Here is a 25,332-nt window from a genome sequence, read left to right on the forward strand (position 1 = left end):
TTTTCAATCATGAATATCTTCATAATCAGACAGGCGATCGGCTTGTAACAGTCATGGGGTTCCTGACTGACCTAAAGGTTTATAATTATAATTGCAGCATGAGCTAAATGAAGGATTTTTTTTAAACGATCTAAGACAAAGTTACCGGATCCCTTTAACATAAACAGATCACATAGTCACACATAGTGGTTAAGATTCTGGAACCTATATTGTTCAATCTTCGTTTCGAGCTCTCTTTTAAAACTAAAACTAACACAACTCGTCCACAGGACGAGTATGTATATACATCGATCTATACATCCATCACAGTACCAAACCATTTGGGGTGCAGCATTCACTGGGGTGAAAAGCCTTTACGAACTGTTAATTCAGTCCGCAAACCTATTTGCCTTATTTTGTGCAATTGCGTAAAAATAGTGATATGTCAACTTATGCTTTAAAAAATGCTCATTTGCGAGAAAATGTTATGATTCTCTCTTTATTATGATAAAACAATTTTGGCTTATTTCGTATTCTTTGTAGCAATATTACATATTGTCAGGCGCGTACACAGGGGGGTGGTTTGGGGGTTAAACCCCCCCCCCCCCCCCTCGAGTTTGTTTTATGTGTATGTTTTATGTATTTTTTTTTGGAAAACCCCCCCCCCTTTTGATTTTAAAACCCCCCCTTGAAAAAAATCTTGCGTACCCCACTGCATATTGTAGTAGTAGTAGTAGTAGTAGTAATAGTAGTAGTAGTAGTAGTAGTAGTAGTAGTATTAAAAGTAGCAGTAGTAGTACGTAGTAGCAGCAGCAGCAGCAGTAGTAGTAGTAGCTAGTTATTAATTGTAGTAATAGTTGATGATGTTGTATTATTAGTAGTAATACTACTACATGTAGTAATATTATTAGTACAAACATGTACCTGTAATACAGTTATAGTTGTAGTAGTACAGTGGTAATAGTAATATTAGTACAATGTAGTTAGTAATATTAGTACAATGTAGTTAGTAATATTAGAAGTAGTAATCGTAGTAGGAGTAGTAGTAATTGTAGTAATAGTAGTAGTAGTACTTGAATAAGTATAGTAGTAGTAGTAGTAGTAATAATAGAAGTAGTAGTAATGGAAGTAGTAGTTGTAGAAGTAGTAGTAATAGTAGTAGTAGTAGTAGTAGTAGTAGTAGCAGTAGTACGTAGTAGCAGTAGCAGCAGTAGTAGTAACTAGTAATTAGTTGTAGTAATAGTTGATGTTGTTGTATTATTAGTAGTAATACTACTACATGTAGTAATATTATTAGTACAAACATGTACCTGTAATACAGTTATAGTTGTAGTAGTACAGCGGTAATAGTAATATTAGTACAATGTAGTTAGTAATATTAGAAGTAGTAGTAGTAGTAGTTGTAGTAGTAGTAGTAGTAGTAGTAGTAGTAGTATAGTAGTAGAAGTAGTAGTAGTAGTACTTGACGAAGTATAGTAGTAGTAGTAGTAGTAGTAGTAGTAGTAGTACTAATAATAGAAGTAGTAGTAATGGAAGCAGTAGTTGTAGAAGTAGTAGTAATAGTAGTAGTAGTAGTAGTAATAATAATAATAGTAAATATTAATAATAAATAGGGTATGCTCCCTAGTCGACATTGACAACCGTCATCATTATTCTGTAGATCAACCAGTTTCATACTTTCAGTACATTCTGTATTTTCCCATTATTGGCATAAAATGACTTTAAGCTTGTAGACGATCATTTTGAAAGACAACAGTGAATTAATTGATTATTCAAACAAATATATGTTTAGATGCACTGGCATAGATGTATTCCTGAGGCAATATGAATTTGACATGAATTAACTTATAGCCATTTTACTAGGCTCTTTTTTTCTTCTCCTGCTTTTGAGATAATCCGAATATGATTTCTATTAGCTCTGCAGTATTGAAATTGCTCTTAAACCCAGATGTATTTCTTGAGTGTGTTTTGTTATAATTTTGGGGTATTTCAGTCATTATTTGTCGATCCTTGGCAGAAAGAAGATTAAAATACACATACATGTACAGATTCTAGGACACCTACCCCTGAACAACCACCCCCAGATAACCACCCCTAGGACAACCTACTATGGCAACCACCCTCCGGACAACTACCCTCTAGGACAACTACCCCCGGACAACTACCCCCGGACAACTACCCCCTAGGACAACTACCTTCCGGACAACTACCCCAGACAACTACCCACTAGGACAACTACCCCCGGAAAACTTCCCCCCAGACAACTACCCCCCTACATCAACCATCCTCTATGACAACTACCCCCGGACAACTATCCTAGGGATAGTTGTCTGGGGGTAGTTGTCCGGGGGTAGTTGTCCTAGGGGTAGTCGTCCTAGAGGGTTGTTATTCTAAGGGTAGTTATCCTTGGGTGGATGTCCAGGTGGTAGGTGTCCGGATACGACATACGACAAATAGCATATGAAAATTGAATACCATATTTTCTTGTTCTATTGTATCTACTGTACATATAATTTAGATAGTAGGCCAGCACCTGGATGAAGAGGGTGAAGCAAACTCAGACACTTGAAGTAAATCTATACGAGTTTCGTTTCATGACAAACGGTCTTTTCTTTAACGTACATTAAAATTGCGTCTGAAATAGACGGCGCCAAGTTTTGACAACACCCCCCCCCCCCTCTCCCAACTAAATCAAGAAACAAACAAACAGACATAAACAAAACAACTCAAGCATTAAAGAACAATAAAGCGACAGAAAAGAGACTTTTCTTTACAGCAAATCCTTACAACATAATCAAAAATACAAAAACCAAACAAAAATTATATCGAGAAGCTTTACTGGTTAACATCCCCTCCCTCAGTACGTACGGTATTAGGTTTTTTGGTATAAGAATACTGGAATACACTTACCTTATATTCTGACGTATGTGTGTCAACTGTTATACCAAATCAGAAGGAAGTCAGTTCTGTTCATCATTTTCCAGCTTGAATACACGCAAGACGAAACACTAATCATCAACGCCAATGTCAAATGTTGGTATACATCACTAACAATGGTAAATGTGTAAACTGATTATATAATTCCGAAACCAGAAAGTTTGCTGGAAAATACAAGATGGCTAGCTACACTCAAGTCAACGTGGTATATATAAGGCGTCACGCCCTCCCAAACTTAACTCTTTCCGGGTTCGTGTGTATGCGCTGCGTGAAAACCAAACACGATATGGATGCAACACCTTTATGGTTTATTACTAATGTGATAACTTGCATAACGCCTCCGTTGCAAATGGGAAACCCGTCCTTTTTGTTGTTGCCCGTATATACATAACACAGAGGCAGTGAACTAGAGATCGACATAACATCCGCACCTAGCTTCTGTATTTAAAGCTGCATTGTACATTTTTAAATGCCGCCGTGAGGGGCCAGCACGGGCAATATTCATTTTAAATGGCCCCCGGACGGCAGACGCCTGTTGTTGTGCATATCACCCGGGCTCTTGATGGGCCCATGAGGGAGCCGTATGGTACACGTACGGCACCCTTGAGCACCGCAAGGCGCCCGGAAAGATTTTTCATGAGAATTGACCAAAACAAATCGTGAGGGGCCCGTCCGGGCACCGTCCGAAGCACGAACGGGACCCGTATAAGGTGCCTTACTGGCCCTTTACGGGCTTTCTACGGCCTAATGGTCAGATAAAAACGCCGGAAGAATCGGGAGCAGCCAACTCAGCACCACGGCGCCCGTACGGCTTAAAAAAACTGTCCCAGAGCCCGTAAGATCTTAACGGCAGTCGGCCGGACACCGGCCGAAAATTTCCAAAATGTCTGTTTTCACTCGCCTTACGGGCTCCAGAGTGTATATGTGAATGCCCCACTAGAAGGCCAAACTCGGGTTGGCGATCAGATCGAGACATAGTTATCTCATAAGATGGCGCTATATAAAAGACCGAATTGCTCAGTTTGCTTTATCCAAATGCAATATCGAAGTGAGTTAAGGAGAGTAGATAGTAATCTTTATCCTTCAAAATCTCCACAATGTCCCCACCCCGCCCCCCATTTAAACAACCATTATTCCAATCCCGCCTGCACCCCCCCCCCCCCCCCCGAAGGAAACAAAAATCAGCGCTTTACAGGGCAAAGCGCTACCTTGAGAAGCGTTAAAAAGATGTGACGACTCTATGCTTTCCTGCGGCCAAAGGCCCCGCGCCTCCAATAGGCACTGACCTCTTTCTATAAATTGTATAATACAAGTACTGGGAATCTTCGGGTGCAGGAGAGCACATATTGTGACGTGCATCTTTCAAACGCTTGTTAAGATAGCGCATTCTCCTGTATTAGCGTGTATTCAGGGCGGGGGAGGGGTGCAGATGGGAATTTAATAAATTTAGGGGGATGGGGGCGGCAACCAAAGGACACCTTTTCCGCTCATTTTGTTTTATCCCAATGCAGTATCGAAGCGATTTAAGAAGAGTAGATAGTGTTCTTTATCCTTCCGAATCTCAATAACGATTACAGTTAAATTAGAAGGCATTTTATACGCCCCCCTAATCGGGTTGGGGAACTTTTCTATCAAAATCATGAAACAGCGTCTAAACTAAGTAAGAGGTAAGGAGGCGTCTGGATTAAATATGTAACAATTGGTTTTGCTGAGCAATAACATAATTAAATTTGTCTACATTCAACGTAACATCGAAATATGTTATGTTTATAGACTGCTGTCTGGACCTCTTCACAGTCATGATTTAGTAAGTTCGCTACCTTTTTGATGATTCCAAAACCTCGTAATACATTATCTTTAAGTACTACATCACCAACCTTTCCCTATAAATTCAAACAATATCTGTCACGATAGGAATCAAATGACCAGTACTTGAATTCATCTTTAAACTCTAGTAAAAGGCATTCGTGACCTCGTATACAATTTTTTTTTAAAAACCTTCCCCTATTTATATCACATACGCTATACCGCAGTTGCAAATCATGAGCATTACTCGTATAGCTCTTTCGGTTTCATGAGCCATTAAGGGGCATATCCGTGAGTTTCTCGCAAAAAGGGGTTTTATAGTTTCGAGGGTACTGTTATCTACGCTGTGGGAATAACCGTTACGCACGAAGCGTCAATTCATTGACGTAGGACTACGTCAGCGACTGCCAAATTCTTTGACGCAAGCACACACAATTTGTTTTCTTCTTGTATTCATACTCATCCTTGGCGTTTACTTACTTTCTATATTTTTGTATCTCGCCCAACTGATATAAACAAGGGCAGGGGGTGTAGGGGGCGGGGGCTTTCCGTAGTACACCCATTCACTCCTGAAAAACTCCTGGCATATAATAAATGGGCGGCGCCAGAGATTTTTTTTTTAAAGGGAGCACGGTCCTCAAAAGTCTAAGATTTTTTTTTAAATCCTCACTCCTTGACGAAATCGTTACATGCCTCAAATGTATAGTAATGAGAAATAAACATAGCCTGTCAATTCGGGAAGTTTGTTTACGATAATCATGGGCCGCCCCTACCCTCCCCTCCCCCCCCCCCCCCCCTCCTCCACCCCACAATGCCGCTTCTGTATCAAAACTAGATTTGATTATTATGTGGTCGTTTCATCATTAACTCTGTCAACTTGATGGCACTTTTACTTCCTGAATGACACGGCAACAGATAATAAAAATTACATCAAATTATGAAAACGTTTACTCACAGAGAGAGAGAGGGTGAGGAAGGGAAAGTTCTGAATTGTGCGTTGTGTCTGATCGACCAATATCGGCCATGTTTGTGTAGTCAGCGGCATTGTAATACTGCAGTGTGTTTCGTTTGTACTGTTTAACAAAATGAAAGTAGGAAGGACGAGTTTCTTCTATTTCTGTGTTTCGCGACATCCATCTTGGTTAAAGAACATCAACTATTCACTTGCCACCTATGTTTGAGGAATTGTATTTATCAGTGGCAAGTTTTCATGCTTTTATCGTTCGTCGGAAAAGTGAGAGCGGTTTTCCTTATTGCTGTGTTCTCCATGTACTTCACCGAAACAAAATAAATAGTTAATGAGTCATTCACAAGGATCAAAGTGATTTTCTGCATGTATGCAACTTGAATATGCTCTTCTTATTTCCGTGTCTGCTCAGAGGAATATAAAGTTTCTTTCCTTCACAGCGTGTGTCTCAACGCGGTATCATCAATGTTAATGATTGTCATCCATTTTGGGGAGTGATTACGTGTCAACAACATCTAGCTTTTCTTGCTATCATTATCGTCGTCATCATTGTCATCGTCGTGGTCGTGGTCGTGATCATTGTAGTCTGGAGCAAAACACCAGTCGTCCTTCACTGTTACAAATCATCGATAAGCTGCTAACTCAACTCTCAAAATCAGAGACAGTCTATTTATATCGGAAGATAGCCTACAATGATATTGAAAGATAGCCTTCTATATATCGGAAGATTGCAGTGCTTATTGCAATCTGGAGCAAAACAAACATCGTCCTGAACTGTCGAAGCATTGATAATCTACTATATATCGGAAAATAGCCTCCTATATATTGGGAAATAGTGTACTATCCATCGGACTACGCATGTGATATTTTCGTTCATTGTCCTGCATTGATATTTGACTCGGTATAAAAACTTATAGTGACATTGATCCTTTCCTTCTTCCGATACTTATTAGTTCTTTTGTGACGTCATCGATACGTTCGAGTATTCAACGTAGATTGAAATGAGGTAAATTACGTTTTTTTTAAGAATCACTTTATTGAATTATTTGGCCTATTTCCTCTCCTTTCTTTCTCCTTTTACGTTTATCTACCCTTTCACCTTCTCTCTCTCTCTCTCTCTGTCTCTCCCTTCCTCCTTTATACACATTTCGATCTTCTATTTTATCTTACTTCATTCTTCTTATATATCTGTTTATTTAGTTTTTTTGCCCCGCTCCCGTTTTTTATTTGTATTATGCAATTGTTTCAATTATCGATTTTGTTTAATGTGTTATATTGAACGTGTTACAACACCAGTTGTAAATCGATTTATATTCAATTATAACCGTGAGCGAGTTCCACTTTTTCATATTGTGTGTATCACTTTTTGTATCTATTCAGGACCAAGATGTAAAACAGATTTGATATTGTTATCTGATTCTTGGCATCGTGAATAATTTTTCTTTCTTCCTTTTTTATATTTAAAACTTGCAATGCTCCTTCTTTTTAACAAGGAAATAACAAAAATACATTAATAGGCGTTTTAATGAGAAGTGGCTCTGAAGATTTATTTATCATCGTAACCAGAGGAATATCGTCAAAGTAATTCGATACCAATGTCTTATTTCATATTCATTATGCTCAGCTTCTCATTCCATTTAAAATCAACTTTTATTCAAAGATTAATTGTTTCCATGAAGCAAGAGATATATTCAATATCAGTACCACGGGTTTAGCATGGCTGCCATTACGGCACTCTAAAATATCATGAATTAGTTCCTGCCAGGTACCCATTTACCTCACCTGTGTCGAGTGCGGCAAATGTAGATCAATGTTTTGCCAAAGGCCGTTAGTGCTGTGGTAGGGATTTGAACCCCGTACCCTATGATTCACAGTCTGCCGAATTACTGTATTGTCTTTCCTGATTGATAGGTGTATTTAAATATGTAAATCAAATTGCTTTTATAGTACACTTTATAGATATTTATACAGGTATATGGAATGTGTCTTATAAATCCAGATGGAAAACATCATGCCCTACTTTAAAAAAAAAAATGATATCAAATATGACGAACGTCATCACATGCGAATTATATATATATATATTGTTAAGTTGGTAATATTTAATCACTATTTACTGAGATTTAGGTCAAACATCATTCACATAAATTGTAATTTCCGAATCCCATTTTTCCATTCATAAACACCCGTTATCATTAATCATCTTGTTCATTTCCATGCACGTAGACTAATATACCCGTTGACTACTGAAGTCTTCTATTTTAATAGGCTTACACGATACGAGTATGTAATGGGTTCACGTGGTTACTTATATAATCTATTTCAATTCTTTGAGCTCCGTTTTTAGCATAGGCACTCTGAAGGGTATGATATATTTGTCATCATATTTCACAAGTAAAGAAAACATGCTTGTGCCAGTAAAACCAAAACCAAGCCAGGCATGACAAATCTGGAGGCGTTCGAGTTTTAAAACTAAATCTTCACACAGTCACACTGCTATATTCGTTCGAAATTTGAAGTATTCATTTGTTAAATATTATCTTCGTATCATTAATTTAAATTATCTTTCGTAGTCTTTCTCTGTATTTCTCTCTCTCTCTCTCTCTCTCTCTCTTTCTCTCTCTCTCTCTCTCTCTCTTTCTCTCTCTTTCTCTGGCGTCTCGTTTGACTATTTTTTCTTTCTGTTTACAAAGGTTGAACGTACTAAGAGACTTACCAACTTTAAATCAACCCATACTCATTTCCGTTTTTATTTGCTTACGTTTTTGTCAATGCGCAATTGTCAACCAATGTGTGAACCTTTTCATCAATGCCTTTTAACTTTAATCAAGTTCTAAGTTTGAAATATTGCTCTATAGATATTCGTCTCTTCTATGTTCGCATTTTGAGTAAATATCAACTTTAAATTGAGAAAAATAGAACATAAATCGCGCAAACACTGTACAACCATTGAACTTAAGCCACGGCCTCCATTTTGTTAAATTAAATATTTATTTCGTTGGCTGTCTCCAGTGCGCAGTCGTCCGCTGTCTTAGACCTTTTGAAAAAATTATGTTAAAAAGAAATATGTGTACGGTATTTTCTGTGTTTTGTCAGTCTCGTGGGCAGGAGGTCTTATGGAATGACCCCCTCCTTCTATAAATTTCATTGATCTAATCACATCCTTATTATATGAGATCGTCTCATTAAACCTTCTCAATTGTATATTTCCCGTTGTAGGAATTTGTTCGTGACTCTTTACTAAGGCTGTAAAATCCAAGGGGAAAATGGCGCGATCTGGTCATGACGAGGAGGTCTTCTTTTCCGCTTGTTTAACACCAACCGATTGTTACGTCACAATGGCCCCTATCTGTGGCACTTCCGAGTCGGCTGACGACCATACTCCGACAAAGAACGCAGAAGAGCGAGCAGCCCGACCAACCCCTGCCCGTCGCCGGCGTATCAGTCATCCAAACCGAAATCTGTCCGGCCGTCGATCGCGCGTCCTCTCACCAACGTTCGAACCAGTGACGATTCAGGTACATTCAACATACGACAACCTAGATATTGCGCCGCAACCGCAATACGAAACACCGCGTCTGAAGCTCCCGGAACCTCGGCGGGACGTGGAAAGCCAATATGAAAATGTAGTCATGAGACCGCAGCGGCAATCACCGAGGGTACAACCGCGGGCAAGCCATGCGGTGCTCACGCAACATGTTAATCCACAACCGGCGTTGCCGCTTCGATCTAAAGTCAGAGAGTCATATTCACCGCAGCCATCGACCGAAAAACGATTTTCGAGAAATATAAACCCGGATATCCAGCAGCAGCTCGAAAAGGCCGTGTTGCGGCGAAGAGATCCGGTTTCCCAGAGTCCGCCGAGTCCAAAGATTATTACGCCCCAGCCGGTTCAGAAATTCCCCTCCTATGATCCGGTCTTTCCCGGTTTTAAGAAAACCGGTTCAATTGACTTCGACGCTCGGATCTACCGATGCAACGAACTTGCAAGGGAAAACATAGGAAAGCAGACCCTAATAACGGGTGAAGAAAATTTCGCGTGTGCCTATGTCAACCATCTTGGTGGCTACTTGAAGCTGATGCGCTCTCAAGCGACGCTTTTTATTCCGCCTCATGCCATACTCGGAGATCCGGAACCGGTTGTGCTCTACTTCATGTCCAAGACGAATCAGGTCGGGTACTCGCCGCTTGTCAGTTGCCTACAACCGGATCAGTTTCTCGTGAGTCCGATCATATACATCGGTAAACCGGGTTTCAAGTACAGTACGGTCGATGTGGTGTTATCGTTTCCTATTGATGAGTCACACAATACCGCTAGTTTCTTCAGCGTTCTTTCCGTCAAAACATTCGATGCTGCTTTCTGTCCCGGTAAGTACAGAGACTTGGGCAACTGCAAATAAAGCATGCTTTTAAAATGTTTTTTAGAAGAGAACATATGTCAAAATAACAAAAAGGAGAGATGGTACAGGGGTAATGTTAAACTGAAAGAGTATAGAAGAGAAGAACAAATGGACAGACAAACAAAGAGAAAAGGGGGAAAGTAACGCTGCATAAAACCAGGGACGAAAGAAAATAATGTTAAAGGTATTACAAAGTTTTGGTAAATTTTGAAAATTTGCTGGATAGTGATTCTTTACAATTTTTATATATTTGGATGCCCCTATGGATGTATTATACGCACTAAAAATTTAAGCCCCTAAAACTCTTCTGCTTTCGAGAAAAATTGAATATAAACATTTACCGGTGCTCCCGGTAAATGTTGATAAATTTGAAATAGCGCCTACGGCCAGACGATGGTAGCTGCGACCATAAAAATCTCAGAATATGCAGATCTGATATATATATTCCAAACAGTAATAGCAAATCGGTCGATTTTATTCAAATCACATTGTTTTATAGCTAAATTAATATGTTGACCTTGAGAGGGCGCTATACAACATAAATAGTTTATTATTTACAATTTCATCACTTTAGACTCGATTTCAACCGCAACAACGATCAATGAATATTGTAGGATTGCATATGCTTCCAATATGTTTATTTGAACCAAATTCATTACCCCATACCAAAACTTTGTATTACCTTTAACGTGGTAGGAGATGGATTTAAATACAAGAAAAAAGCGGAACAGATCGAGTATTGTTATGTTATAATAATCATTCTTACTACACTATTACTATTGCCACTACTACTACTCTTAATACTAATACTGATTCATCATTACTATTCTGCTGTTGTTGATGTTGTTATTGCTGATATCAATGTTTTCTTTTTGTATGTCCGACTATCAGAGACGACAAAACTACCCCTGGGTGGGGAGTGGCGAATGTGAATTAATGCCTTACCAGTTAATGTAAGTGCCGGCCTGGGATGCAAACCCACAATCTATTGGTTGAAATTTAAGTGAATGAACGACTGACTATACCTAGACAATGGTTGTTTTAGTCCTTTGTGTCGTAACAATAGAAAGTAGCACATGGCTCCATTTACTGATCATGGGTCGAGAGTGGCAAATGTGAATTAACGCCTTATCAAGAAAATTAAATTAATGAATGATTAATGCACAAAACTGATTTTACTTGTTTTGTCTTTCTTTCTGTCGGATCACCAGAGAGCGCAAAATGGCGGATCTTGGCTCCGGGTCACGACTACTTCTTTTCAGTTTGCGGTGGGCGTGGCATCCTCATGGTATCCCAGTCCGCCTTCTACGTCATCAGAGCCACAAAGGCGGCGCCGGAATATCAGAACATGGCGATACCTAGGGATACCTCAAAGAGAAAGGTATATTTATTTGTACAATAATTTATCCATTCATGTATTTAATTGCTAATCACTCCTGACGACGGATAGTCAACCTGTTCGAAACGTCGAGCCACTCCCGCCACCCATCCTCTCCAAGCGCTATAGTTCTCCTTAGAACTATAAGCCAAGAAAGATAACCAACATTCTTTTTCAAGACTACACCAACAGTCCTTTTCAGGACTACACACCCTCAAGAAAGATTACCGAGAGTCCTTTACAGGACTCCTCAATCCTCCCTCTCTCTCACATGGTGCGTCCGCAAGCCTACTGTATATCTTATTGCTGTTTTAATTCAATTCAATTCATTTCAATTTCAATTTATCTATGTTTCCAACTAAACAATACAAATCAATCATAAACATTTATAACAATTTAGGAATACATATTGGAAACAGAGAGGTCCACTAAAAAAGCAATGCTTGTACAATTTTATTGTGGACCCCTCCACCATTCAACTCATTCATTTAAACATTCTTTTTTTTTTAAATCTATTTACTTATTTATACATCTTATTTATCTTTCTGTTTAGTTGTTCATCCAAATATTTGTTTATTTATTTATCCGTTTACTTTTTTAATCTACTAATCCATTCATTTACGCATACAATTATTCATTTAATAATGTATGTACTTATTTATTTTATTTACTTATGTTTGATTGTTATGATTTATTCATTTCTTAAGGCTTGTTTATTCGAATGAACGCATATTAGGGTAAGGATTTGGTTTTTAGGTTGAGAATTTGGGACCAGTCCGCTTTCTTCGTCATCAAAGTAATGAAGGCGGCTCCAGAGTATCCTATACCTATGGATACCTCAACAAATGAAAGTAGACTTCTTTATTTAGTGATTTTGTTCAATTTATTTATTTATTCATTTATTCAAATATTCATTTATGTATATATGCACTCATTCATTCATTTAATTTCTTGTGTTTATTCATTAGTTCAATCATTTATGTGTTTGTTCACATGTCTACTTATTACTTATGTATTCATTTGCTGTTTTAATTCATTGTTAAAACTAAATAAGGACCCCTTTGAGAATCATCTAGTTATTAGCTTTCAGGGGCTGTCCTGTCACCCCACCTCCCTTTCTCTCTCTCTCTCTCTCTTTCTCTCTCTTTCTCTCTGTCTCTCGCTCTTTATCTCTCTGTCTGTCTATTTCTGTCTCTCTTTATCTTACTATCTCTGTTTTTCTCTCTCTTCTCTCTCTCTCACTCTCTTACTCTCACTCTCTCTCTGTGTTTCTCGCCCTTTCTCTCTCTCTCTCTGTCTCTACTCTCCTCTCTTTCTCTCTCTCTCTCTCTCTCTATCTATGAATTAATTTATAATTGCGGAATAACATCAAATAAAATTGAATGAAATATTTGACGATTAGTACAAGACTGCTTCCAACTATTTGCCTGTACAAGTCATTTGTTCGGTACACCTCGTCCTGTTTCTTCTTCCAAAATAAACTCATTGGTCTTAGACTTAGGCTGCGTTCATGCTTAAGTTTTGAAGGCAGAATGAGCGATCTGAAACGCTCATCGTAAACGCTCATCGTGATCGCAGTTCCACGATGTTCTGTTCATGCTTACTTCTCTGGCTCCCCCAGGCAATTCTCAGTGTGTGGCCTTAATTGGTCTTCCAGCTGGATTCGCAAACCTTCACTGTGCATGCTACGTAGACCCACTAGAGGTCAGTGCGTTGACCCCATTTAAACGCGTTTACAAATTGTAAACGCATCTTTTTGTGAGTTTACGATCGGCGATCGTGATCGCCGTTTTTCGGTGATTCTACAAAAGTGAGCTAAGACGCAACCGTGTTTTAAACTAAACGCGTAACAGATGCCTGATTCTGGCCGTCAAAATCAAGCATGAACGCGCCCTTAGAGCACCCACACAGAGTTTTGAAAGGTCACTTAATAAGGTCGGAAGTAACATGAAGTATTTTCGTTCTTGACGTTTGAAAAGAAAGCTGAATAGGAAATGCATATGCTAATCATGCTAGTGAAATGAAAAATCATAGCCCAAACCTGACTATGAAAGTGATACAGTTTCTGATCATATTTTATGATATGTTTATGATTCACTTTCAGTGATTATTTATAGAAAAGGTTTTGAGTACTGAGGAAAAGGTGAAAATTAATCTATTGGCTGCTTGATTATAGATATATTGACTGCTATGAGAGGCATCGCTGTTTCTATAGGCTAAAGTGGATGTAACGTCCCCGAGAGCCAGTATAGAAACAGTTATGCTTCGAATATTAAAGCAGTCTATACATCTTTTATATACCGAATTAACAAAAAAAATCTACAAAGAAATCTTACCTTATCAATTTCTCGAGTAAAGATTGGTTAAAACATCACAGAAAATCCGTGATACTGTCTGTGAACCTTCGCTGAAAAGTTGCCTGAATGTGACGTTCATTTGGGAATCGCACACACACTGCACTGTATGGTATCCGCGCTCGCACAAAGAAACTTTTTACACAATCCGGGTAACGGGCATATTTCCCATGAACTATTGACCGTTAGACGGGCATGGCTAAAATTACAACTCCAATTTCAACTAATCGGATGACTAGATTTATTCAACATACTAAAGAGAGGTAAATAATATTTATATAAAGTGTGCATGTTAAGAATACCCTAGAAAAAAAATCTTCAAATGCCATCATATTTTGAATATGAGTGTTTGGACAAATTTCCAGCCACATGTTTGTGTAGTCCCATATAGACATTTATGTGTACAGTGTATGTGGCGTTCAGCAAGACTGTGTCTGTTTCTGATCATATTAAACCTATATGATTAAAACCTCCCAGTATAGACCAATAATTATTCCTATGTGTAACATAATCTATTGTTTTCCAAGTGCTTCCAGGTGGTCGCTTTCACAATGAAATCGCATGACCAAAACATGATCTTCATCTTTTAAGTATCATAAGTGTAATTGTTGTGTATGCTTGTCTCCTTCTTCTTATTTTTGTATAGATTCGAGTGGCTCTTTTTGGTCGATCTTTACCGGAATCCAATAGAGCCAAACTTCATGTCGTGTTCTGCAAAGACTGTGACAAAGAGGTCGAGGTAAGATTTTTAAAAGGCCCAGCCAACTTTTGCAGTTTTCCTGTAAAAACAAAGTTATCAAAGCCATACTGAAATAGCATCAAGATGTGAAAAGTAGACATTAACAATGACTGTTTTTAAAGCCCTTACAGTATGGTCACTACCCATTTGGATTCAACTACGATTCTACACTTTATAATAATAATAATAATAATAATAATAATATATGTATAAAGCGCATAATAAACAAAAGTTTCTCAATGCGCTGTACAAGCATGAATGACGAGAAATAAAATCACATAAAAGGAATCAACAAAGAGAAATATACAAATCTTTTAACTTCTAAAATGATTAACTTAACTCCCCTTTGGGGAGCATTCCACCTAGGTACCCTTTTACTATTTAAAAAAAATATATATACGCGCACATTCTAATTCAATCACATTGACTGTCACACCATAGATTTAAACAAAGATCAGTTAAATTTACGAAATCACAATAGAGAAATTTTGTTTAAAAGTATGAACACAAGGAATAGGCCTACTATCCCAGTCGATAGTCTTTCGAAATCGTTCGTAACCATACAGCTGCATTGCTGACGAGAGGCTGTGCAGCTAACTAGATATAAGACGATTTAAACTTGTAACCTTGTAAATCAGCATGTACGCAACCTTACCTTAACAATTAAGTTCTGCAAGGATCTTAAAGGTTTAAGGTAGCAGACTGCAACTTGAAGATAGAAGAAGAAAAAAAAATGAGAGAAAAAGAAAGAAGAGGTAACAGAAGAAGAAGAAGAAGAAGAAGACAAAGATTAGAAGGAGGGGAGGAGGAAATTTTCTGCAAGAATCTTCAAGATTGAAGGAAGTAGAGTACAACTTGAAGGAAGAAGAAGTAGAATTTGGGGGAAAGAAGAAGGAGGAGAAGAAAAAGAAGCAGAGAAAGAAGCAGAGGAAAACAAGAAGAGCCACTTCGAGTGTCAACATATGACTTTTGTAACTGGTGGTATAGTGTTAATTTTCGCTTTCGACCATATATTTCATGACAATAATCACTTTATTTCAAGATAGCAAAGAGTAAGTTAGGAACGTGTTGTACTTAGTCCCATATTGTGCGACCTAATAAAAAAGATACATGTCCCAGATATTTCAATATTCCGCCAGTGATTTCCAATGATTTCTTTTCGGGGGAAGTATCCGAAAGAACCCCAAATCAATGCTACCCTTAAAATCTGTCCTCGCCGGGGCTCACGACACAATTATATTAATTATGTTAGACTAAATAACAACAATTAAGTGTTTTTCGTTTCCCCCCGCCTCCTTTTTGGCCGCCGCCGCCTTCCTTTTTTTTTTTTTTTTTATTTTTTTTTTTACTATTTACTATTCAGATGAAGAAAAAAAAGCAACAACAAAAAAAAGCCTGTGATATACATTTTTTTTTAAAGCTTCTAAAATGATACAAAGCATTTGTTTTGACATACATTGCATCAGTATACTAACATAGCACAATATCTGTGAATAAATAGGCTCGGCCAGCTATAATTAGCATATGGCAGCCATCTTGGAAAAAAAAAACCTAAAAATTGCAAAATAGTAAATAGTAATGCCCTGCCTCCTCCTTTTTTAAAAGTCCGGACGAGATTACTGATTTTTTTTTGTTATTTGGCCTTACTGCGGTTCGTACGAATCGCGAGCACACATCCGTCCGAGGGTTATTACGCGTTAGAATTTACATCTCTGGCCAAGATATAGATTAGAGTTTTTTTTTTAATGAACAAAATGTGGAGTTTTCACTTTCAAACAAACAAAATTCATCGAATTTTAGAGTCGCTCAGTATTTAAAAAAAATATGTCAACGAACTTGATATAAACGTCTGACTAAAGCTTTTCTCGGGTTAACCAAAATTATATGTGGGCTTTAAAAAATGCTTAGTCACTTCCGGATGCATGTCAAAGAATAGAATAATTGTGTTTTGTCGGGATTAAAATGGGCAGAAGAACCTTCGAAACAGACTTGCTCATTTTTGGTTTCGGTGTATCAACATCACGAAGACGAGTCAAGTGTGTGTGGTGGTGACATTCGCTTATTTATTACAACTTAAACATAATGTAATGTACAGATTCTTTTCCCATTGTTATACTAGTCTTATCACGTTTTCTTGATAAACGACTTCGCATATTCCGACATGATACCAAGAAAATGGCAATGCCCATGTCGTGCTGAGAAACTAAACATCCTGCTCTATATCTCTCTCATACACACTTTGGTGGGGAATCTTGTAGATTAATGGACAAGAATACAATAAATCTCTCAGAATAACTCAAAACTTGAGTTATTTTCACGAAGTGACGGTAGTGAAAAAAAATTGCATTCACTTTGCGTTACGATTTTCCTCACTACCGTCACTTCGTGAAAACAAGGACGAAGTTATTTCTTGGGGGGGGGGGGGTCCTTTAAAGGAAATCAAGTTTTAGTTGTGGGAAAGATGAACAATAATTTGTTATTCATGATTATGTGAGTGTGGAAGAATAAAACAAATTTACATTGAAACGGATGGCTCTCCAAATGCCCTCATTTCGAAATATGACAAGAAATGGTTAAAGGTAAAGACCAGTTATGGTCATGCGATTGCATTGTAAAAGAAACGTTGTGGAATCGATCAGAAAAGGTTGATCATCTAGCATCTAGCATCTGCAAGGTTCTGGAATCATCAAAATGATAAGAAATTTGGCCCATTCTTCGTAAAGTTACAAGCACTATACACAGAAAGATGTATATGGGACTACCCTATATCTCTCACAGACCATGAGAGAAACAAATTTACCAAATATATGAATTAGTAGGCGGTTTCCCGGCAAATCTTTTATCATCATGTATTAGTCAAAACATATTCTTTCACATGATTGGTAATGAGAGCTTCCATTTCATTTTTTGAAATTGGGGCGTTTCCAATACTGGTCTTTACCTTTAAACTGTGACGACCACGCTTTCATGGCGCATGTTTCTGCAGTCCCATGTGACTGTTATCACTGAGACTGGGCCAATTTCTAAGTTTGATTCCAAAACCTCAAAGTGCACGCGAATTCTATATATACTACATAATCAACGTGTATCTAATCGCTTACAGACAGTAATCTTTAATATTGAAATTACATCGTAGATTTCTAACCTAATTCTAACTCCTTAAAAATCCAACATTTGTTTGTGGACGAATTGATAGGACTTATAATAAATGTTGTTAAATATTTTTTATAACGCTTATGTCCATTACGCGTGACCCTCCTGCCGCCCTAACGCTATACTGAAAGCTTTGTTATTTTCGCGTGAGTTCTAAAATTGCCGATCTTAGTGCGAAATCCGCGAAAGTTAATGTTCCGCAAATATTTCTATTTGACAGTATGACTCCCGTCATAGCATGGACGTATTAGGTCCATGGTTATAGCCAAGCGGCCGAACTATGTATCACTCTGACGTATCGGTTACCAAGAGTGCACCTGGGTGGAGAGTGGAAAACTTGGATTGATGTCCTGCCAAAGGGCAATCGTGCCTAGCAGGGTATAGCGATATAGAGCACAAGAGTCAGTACGACAGTGTCAAATGGCATTCATAAGCATTGATAAACGAATGTTAAACTAAAGATATGTTTTGAAGGACTTCAAGTGTTGCTCTCCTATTGTTCTTACACTGATAGCAAAAAGCCGCAATAATCCCTAATCAAATTGAAGACAATGACATCGAGAGAAAGTAGTTATGACTCGACCCTTAGCTCTTCTCGAAAGTGAAAGTAATGTTATGTGATATCATTTATATTGTACAGTCACGATTACACGGGCGTTGTGGCGTGCGCCAGCTAACAATTATTTATTTTGTAAAACATTTTATAGGCAGGATACTATTTATGTGTTCAGGAAACGTTTTCTGTGGCACTACATATAAGGTTATTTTTACAATAATGAGATTTAGTCCTCCACATGCTAAAAAGGTTGTTGGATACAGTCAAAATAACCCAGAAACAATCATAAAGTATTATACTAGAAGCACTTGTTTACAAGGTTGCACTTGGTTACACTGCATTAGTTGGTGGACATCTCTCGACGGTTTTCTTCTGTTTATTCATGCCAATATAAGCATCCGAGGATAACTACCAAGTTAATTGCTGACATCTTGAAAAGTGTTGAGTCATTGTTGACTTATTACTATTTAGCATTGACGTAACGCCTTTCTGACTCTCAACTTACATGTGTATGCCAATGTTTAAATTGTATTACATACCAATGGTGAAAATATGTTTGCATTATCAAATACAGTTAACAGCTTAATTATTCATACCCCTTGTAAATTTGATGTTTTGTTTTTCCACAACTCAAAAATGACAGATGAACTGCTTGAATAAGGGCCTTTGTTGAATACGTTTGAATACCTGGTGACACCCTAGGGCAGGCGCGGATCCATGATTTCTTAGGGGGGGGGGCCCAAATTTGAAATCAATTGGAAAATTGCGACGGCCGACAATTCGCTCAGTAGGGGGGGGGGGGGTAGTGAGCACTAATTTTTTTTTGGCCCTCGAAAATTTAAAAAATCGCACACAGCCCCCCCCCTTGAGCGTCAGGGGGGGGGGCATCTCTGTTTTTTTCCCAGACCCCCCCCCCCCCCCTGGATCCGCAACTGCCCTAGGGTACTCGTCTTTAAAATGTGCAGGAGATTTGCCTTTGCAGCGGGTTTTAGTTTGCACCCTCGCGCAATTTGGGATCATGTCCAGCTATTCAAACCAAGTTTAACGGGGAGCGATTATCGCTACCGCAACTATGATATTTAGCCATAGAGGGTAGCACCGTATATTTGGCAAAGGTACTTCCGGTTACCGTACAAAATACAAGGAGTCGAGAACTAGAAAGTCTGATAGAAATAATAGTTTTGGAACAACAAAAATACCACCAAAAAAGAACAGAATATGATTGTGCCTACATAGATCTAATCAAGTCATCATGGCAGTTCATGAAACCTGAACAATGCTTTAAAGGTACTATGTCCCTTTTGCAGCCAACCTCAAAATCTGTAGGACTTTGCAGGAATTATGAATATGTCATGTATGTCCTATCTGTGAAATTTAAAACGTTAGCAGTGTCCTATATTCAAATTATGCAAGGAAACCCGTTAACTTGCTAGACTTCACCGTCAGACACTTTTGAGTGACTGACTGGCTTTTTTCTTCTTTGGTAATACATGAAAAGAGTTGTAAAAGGTACCGTGAGCATTTGTCTACATCAATAACCCACTTCTTGTGATGGCCAAGATTAAACTGATTGAATCTTTGCGCAGAATAAAACGTATGACCATTCGGTACAATTATTGTCTGAAAATCAAGACTATTACTTTTGGGCTCTATAGCCCTAAAGTCGATTTGACAACTAAGAGTCGTTATTTTCCCACTTGAAGACATTTTCAAGCCCCACCTTTTTTTAGGGAAGTTCTAAATTATTATTATCTCTCAAATGCAATTGGAATTTAACTTTTTCATTTTTTTTGGCCTGCAAATGGGACTTAGTACCTTTAAGATAAGGGATTAGTTGCTACATTTTCAAGGGAAGCCGAAAGAAACCTACTTTTCATCTTCCCCAGTATCGTATCTGCGATTGCGCTTAAATGCACTGTCCTTTTAGTTTTAGGCGGTTTACTGCGTTATGTATGAGAAGAGACCGCGTGTATCTATCTCAATCTATTTCGTATTCTCCCACCTAATTCATACTACAGAGAGTAATCGAATCCGAGAAGCAAGATTCATTCCGTAAGTTAGACCACGTGAGGGCGCTGTCCATCCAGACGTCGTCGGGGCAGCCGATCTGGGTCTCCTTCTGTCAGCTGAAGAACACTTCATGGATTCTACAGACCAGCTCTACCGCGGTAAGTAAATTCCATGACCTCCAGAACTTATATACGGGTAAATCGTCCCCTCCGCCCCCCCCCCCAAAAAAAAAACCAAACATCGCTTTGAGAGATATCAACTCAAGGGCTATTTTCAATACCCTATTGAATATTCCATAGCAATATACGTTCGGATTACGTAATACTTCATTGTCTGTTCACGCACATGGACAAGGCTTTTGATTTGCCTTAGCCTTAGGTCTATTTTTCGAAATGTATAGGCCTACTCATAAACAAGTATATAGGCAATGTGACCAACTTTAAGTGTGAACTTTGCGGAAAGCTAAATTGCCAGTTCAATATTCAAATATTGGAAATATTTGACAAGCGCCATAAAAACCGAATCTAACAAATCAACAACAACATCGATCATATTTCTAAATACAATTCTGACCCGGCCAACGCAAGCAATGACCTGAAATTACATAACCTTGCAATTTTCTTTTGATTTGGATCACACTACGCAGAAATTCACGCATGACGATCTATTCAACTACGCTGATCAATACCCACCCTCGGTAACCTTTGCCCTTTCAAACCCCACCACTGACCTCATGTCAACGGAAGCGTTCGTCCAGTGCATGGTGGTCGTTCACGAAGGAGCCACGGCTAATTACCAGGATGCAGATGTGAGCAGCTTCGTTCATCTGGTGGGTGACGTAACTGTGGCAAAGAGTGGCCAGTTCCAAAGCGTAAGTTTTCAATAGACCACCTTTAATTATTTACATATACGAATTTATGGATGTTTCTTCCCTTGGGACCTAGTGACGAGGAATCCATTAACGTGTTATTAATGAAGGAACTATAATATTTGGAATCCAGTTTGCCTACATTGTTTATTGCTATGTCGGACAAGCCCTCAGGTTGTCAAGAACAACCTCTATTTAAAAAGTATGCAAATCATTTGAATATGTTATAACCCGGTCTATTCCTCAACTTTTCCAGTTACGTTTTGTGTCAACTGTTTTTCGGTGGCAGGAGTGGGATTAATATCAATCCGAAAATAACCGATTATATACGAAGATTCTGTTGTGAAAAAGTTTGCTGAAGGCCTATGTCTCGGGAAGATTCAGTGAATGATTTTTTTTTTTCTCAAAACATCTGGCGTTAAGGAACAACAAGGGGAAACAATACAGCTTTCAAAACTTACCGTCTGGTATTATCAAAGACCACTACATGGTGTCCTTTCCACACACTGTACTTCCTTAATGAGGTAGCTCTATGATCATGTTTCGCATTAACTGTTTCAAGGTGTAAGGAGTAGGATTGATACCAAGCAGATATTAACGTTATTATTTTACGAGGCTGTATGACCAGAAAAGATTCAGTTTCAACTAACACTTTTATGATTTATTACAGATTATGATTAACTCATTTTTACGAGGCTGTATGACCCGAATGATTCAGTTTTTTACTACACATTATTTTTATGGAATAATAAGAGACTAATATTTACTGGGTGACGAGCTTTAAACAAAACTGGACAACAACCAGTGATAAAATGCAAGGAGATGAATAATGAGAAGGAAGAGAAGAAGAAGAAGAAGAACATAACTTATGCTGGCGTATAGGTATATGAATCAGCCAGCTTCTTTTCTCTAAAAGATAAAGTACTTGCCATGTTTAAGTATTATATCACCGAAACTGACTTTTAATCTTTCTTTGTACAGCAATCACTTGGTCGAGCTTCCGGAAGACGTCTTCCGGCTTTGACTCTACCACCTTCCACTGGAGAACCACTTGGCACACACCCTAGCAGTGCGTCCAGTCATCCGCCTATATCACCGCGATCCTCCCAGACACCTTCGGACTGCCCTTCGGCGTCACCGCCACCAGTTCCGGGTGACCGAATGTCCGTGTTGCTGTTAAATTCGTACGAGCTCGACACGACGAAAGGATGCTTCGAGGAGATCTACGTTTCCTACCAGACTTTAGCGGAGCTTTGCTTGCTGCTACAGGCGGCCAAGACCGAATCAAGCAAGAGCGACTGGATGAAATTTGCCAATAAGATTGGGCTTTCAATGCAGCAGGTTAGTTTTGCCTTTTGTATACACGAGGCGTCATGATTTATAATATTTCGTCATTACCTTCGCTGATAGAGCCTGTCAGTGTACCGAAGTTGTTTAAGTGGACAGCTGAAAGTCAACATTGGACCTGCTTGACCATTATACACTTTATTTCTCTTCATAGGTTGACCGGATGTCCGATCGCTACACTTTCCAGTCCCCACTTTCCATCATCCACCTCTTCTTCGGCACCTGTCCGGCAGCGACATCGTGCTGCCAGTCGACGTCGCCTCGGGACAAAGCCCGAGGACTTCTCGCCCGCCTCCTCTCCGTCTTCCAAGAAATGAAACGCGACGACCTGACCCGCGTCGTCCGGCGCGAGCTGACGCGCTTCGACCAAGAGACCGACCGCTACAGCAAGTTCCTCTTCGAAGGGGGCCAGTTCGAGATCAGGACAAACGTTGGAGGCGCTGCTAACGCGAACAGGGGACAACCCCGGCACTCGTTTAGCGACGGTGACGTAACGATGGTGGCCTCTTCGGGGGAAACCACCAAAGGTCGTCTGAATGACATCGTGAACTGGTTCAAAAACAAGTCATCTGGTGAGTGTATGGTAAACTAGAATCGAAAGAGAGAGTAAGATAGAGAACGAGAGATAGAGACTAGAAAGAGAGAGGGGAAGAAAGAGATCGAGCGAGAGAGAAAGAGATATCAAGGGAGACGGGACAAGGGAACGTGGAAGTACGACTCCCTCCAACAGGCGCGTACGCAGGATTTTTTCAAGGGGGGGGGGGTCTCGAAATTTGAAAAATTGACATTTCGCTCCACTGGGGGGGGGGGTAAGGTCACCTTTTTAGGTCAGCCATGGGAATAATTTTTATTTTAAAACAAAAATTCAAAGGGGGGGTTAGGGGGGTGATGGGGGGGGGGGGGTTTACACACATAAAAATACCAAAGGGGGGTGTTTAACCCCCCAAACACCCCCCCCTCCCCCCTGTGTACGCGCCTGCCCTTCAATACCATCCCTCTAACTAACGGCAACCGAGTAAGACTGATGTCCCCTCATCACCTATTATTTTATTACAGATGTCTTCAGACTGGCGGGAAGCAGCAAAGAAACAACCGTGGAAGAACTCTACGAAGTCCCGCCGGCGAATTTCAGCGTCTTTGATGATCAGAACACGTACGAAGCACTCCTACCGATTAAGGGACGGAAAAACTCAGGCAGCGATAAGAGAAAGGAAAAGGCGAAGCAAAATGAATATTATTAAGATTTAAAGGATCGATGCACCTAGCTAAACCCTGGAGATTTTATATGGTCGAGAACAATTTCTGTGTTTCCTTTACTCGAAGCACTCGTACGACATAAATATTCGAACAGCTAAAAGAGAAAGGAAAAGGCGAAGCAAAACAAATATTATTAAGATTTAAAGGATGCACCTAGCTAAACCCTGGAGATTCTCTATGGTCGAGGAAATATTTTGTGTTTCCCTTACTCGATCGCGAAACACTCATTCGACGGACTTAAGCAAATTGAACATTATAAAGGTTTAAAGGGGAAGTCCACCCTGAAATTAAGTTAGTTTTAATAGGAGTAGAAAAATGAGAGAACCAAGTCAGTGAAAGTTTGAGCAAATTCCGATTAAAAATAAGGAAGTTAGGATTTTTGAAGTTGTGATCAATCAAACACAAATTGGCAACTCTATGACGTATCATGCGAGCTCAACTTCCATTTGCTCAGTACTAAAAAAATCTAAAATTTTCATTTTCCCTCAAGAAAAATTTCAACCATACATGCACCCTAAATATAATAATTGCAAATATGTTTCTATACTCCCCCTGCAAGGAACAAATATATATTCCGTCATCAAGAAAACATGATTTTATGGAATATTATGCACAAAGCAAATGAAGGAGAGCTCGTATAATAAGTCACAGAGTTGCCAATTTGTATTTGATTGATCACAACTTCAATAATTCATAACTTTCTTATTTTCATTCAGAATTTGCTCAAACTTTCACTCACCTGATTTTCTTATTATTCTGCCTCTATCGAAACAAACTTATTTTGGGGGTGGACTTTCCCTTTAAAGGATGTAGCACGCTAAACCCTGGAGATTTCCAATGGAAAGGAAAATCTGTGTAGCTCCCTTACTCGAAGCACTCATACGACGGAAATTGTTCCTATTGATGAATGAGTAGCAGAATGTCTTCATTACTGCAACATTGTCTTTCACTTCATTAATTTTACTTAGGCAAATCCATGACAAATTAATATGCACATAATTTTCATCAAAAGAGTTGTTGCCGTGGTCCTAGGTCGACAGAGAAGAAACTATTAATAATTCGACTAGGAGACTAAATTCAATTGTTGTTACGAAATAATGGACAGAGTTGTCCGTCACTTGTCACTTTTGCATCACAAAAAAAAATCAAAAGTTATCTTAATTTAAATCTTAGTTTAAATCTTTTGCGTCATCAATAACTAAGAAAATGAAAGTTTATGACATTACTGTACAGAGCAAATAAGATAGGACTTCGCAAGATACGTCATAATGTTGCCAACATGTATTTCATTGATAAAACTTTAAACTATACATAACCTTCTTTAGTATCATCGGTTACGTTATTCGATTAACATGTTATAAATAAAATGATCACACTTAGAATCCAATCTGCAAACATAACTTGTTGCTTTGTCGGGCAAGCGTCCAGCAAGCTTTCACGTTTTCAAGAAAAACCTTTGTTTTAAAAGTATGCATAGAATTAGAATAGAATATGTTAGTTAGCCGGTCTATCAACATATCGATCCCGTGATTGTTTGTATATAAATACATTTTGTACAATTTCTTATATTTGTATATTTAG

At 38.8% G+C, this 25,332-nt stretch overlaps 1 protein-coding gene across 1 annotated transcript; it reads left to right on the forward strand.

Annotated features, from left to right (window-relative positions):
* The first annotated feature begins 6,286 nt into the window (after positions 1 to 6,286).
* LOC105445959 lies at positions 6,287 to 24,067 on the forward strand. Its single transcript, XM_030988793.1, has 9 exons — positions 6,287 to 6,695; positions 8,909 to 10,057; positions 11,301 to 11,470; positions 14,468 to 14,560; positions 20,288 to 20,437; positions 20,926 to 21,150; positions 22,129 to 22,488; positions 22,649 to 23,066; positions 23,551 to 24,067. Exons 2-9 carry the CDS (start codon positions 8,956 to 8,958, stop codon positions 23,733 to 23,735), a joined length of 2,703 nt encoding a protein of 900 aa, XP_030844653.1. The 5' UTR covers positions 6,287 to 6,695; positions 8,909 to 8,955; the 3' UTR covers positions 23,736 to 24,067.
* The last annotated feature ends 1,265 nt before the right edge of the window (positions 24,068 to 25,332 follow it).

The sequence above is a fragment of the Strongylocentrotus purpuratus genome, unplaced genomic scaffold, assembly GCF_000002235.5.
Source record: "Strongylocentrotus purpuratus isolate Spur 01 unplaced genomic scaffold, Spur_5.0 spur5_scaffold_18, whole genome shotgun sequence".
NCBI lineage: Eukaryota > Metazoa > Echinodermata > Echinoidea > Camarodonta > Strongylocentrotidae > Strongylocentrotus > Strongylocentrotus purpuratus.

What these genes read in the sequence shown, in the direction of transcription:
- LOC105445959 (XM_030988793.1), top strand. Translation starts at nt 8,956, where the DNA reads ATGGCGCGATCTGGTCATGACGAGGAGGTCTTCTTTTCCGCTTGTTTA. An exon ending in TACAGACCAGCTCTACCGCG is followed by an intron (nt 20,438 to 20,925) that starts GTAAGTAAATTC and finishes CACACTACGCAG; the next exon opens with AAATTCACGCATGACGATCT. An exon ending in AGAGTGGCCAGTTCCAAAGC is followed by an intron (nt 21,151 to 22,128) that starts GTAAGTTTTCAA and finishes TTCTTTGTACAG; the next exon opens with CAATCACTTGGTCGAGCTTC.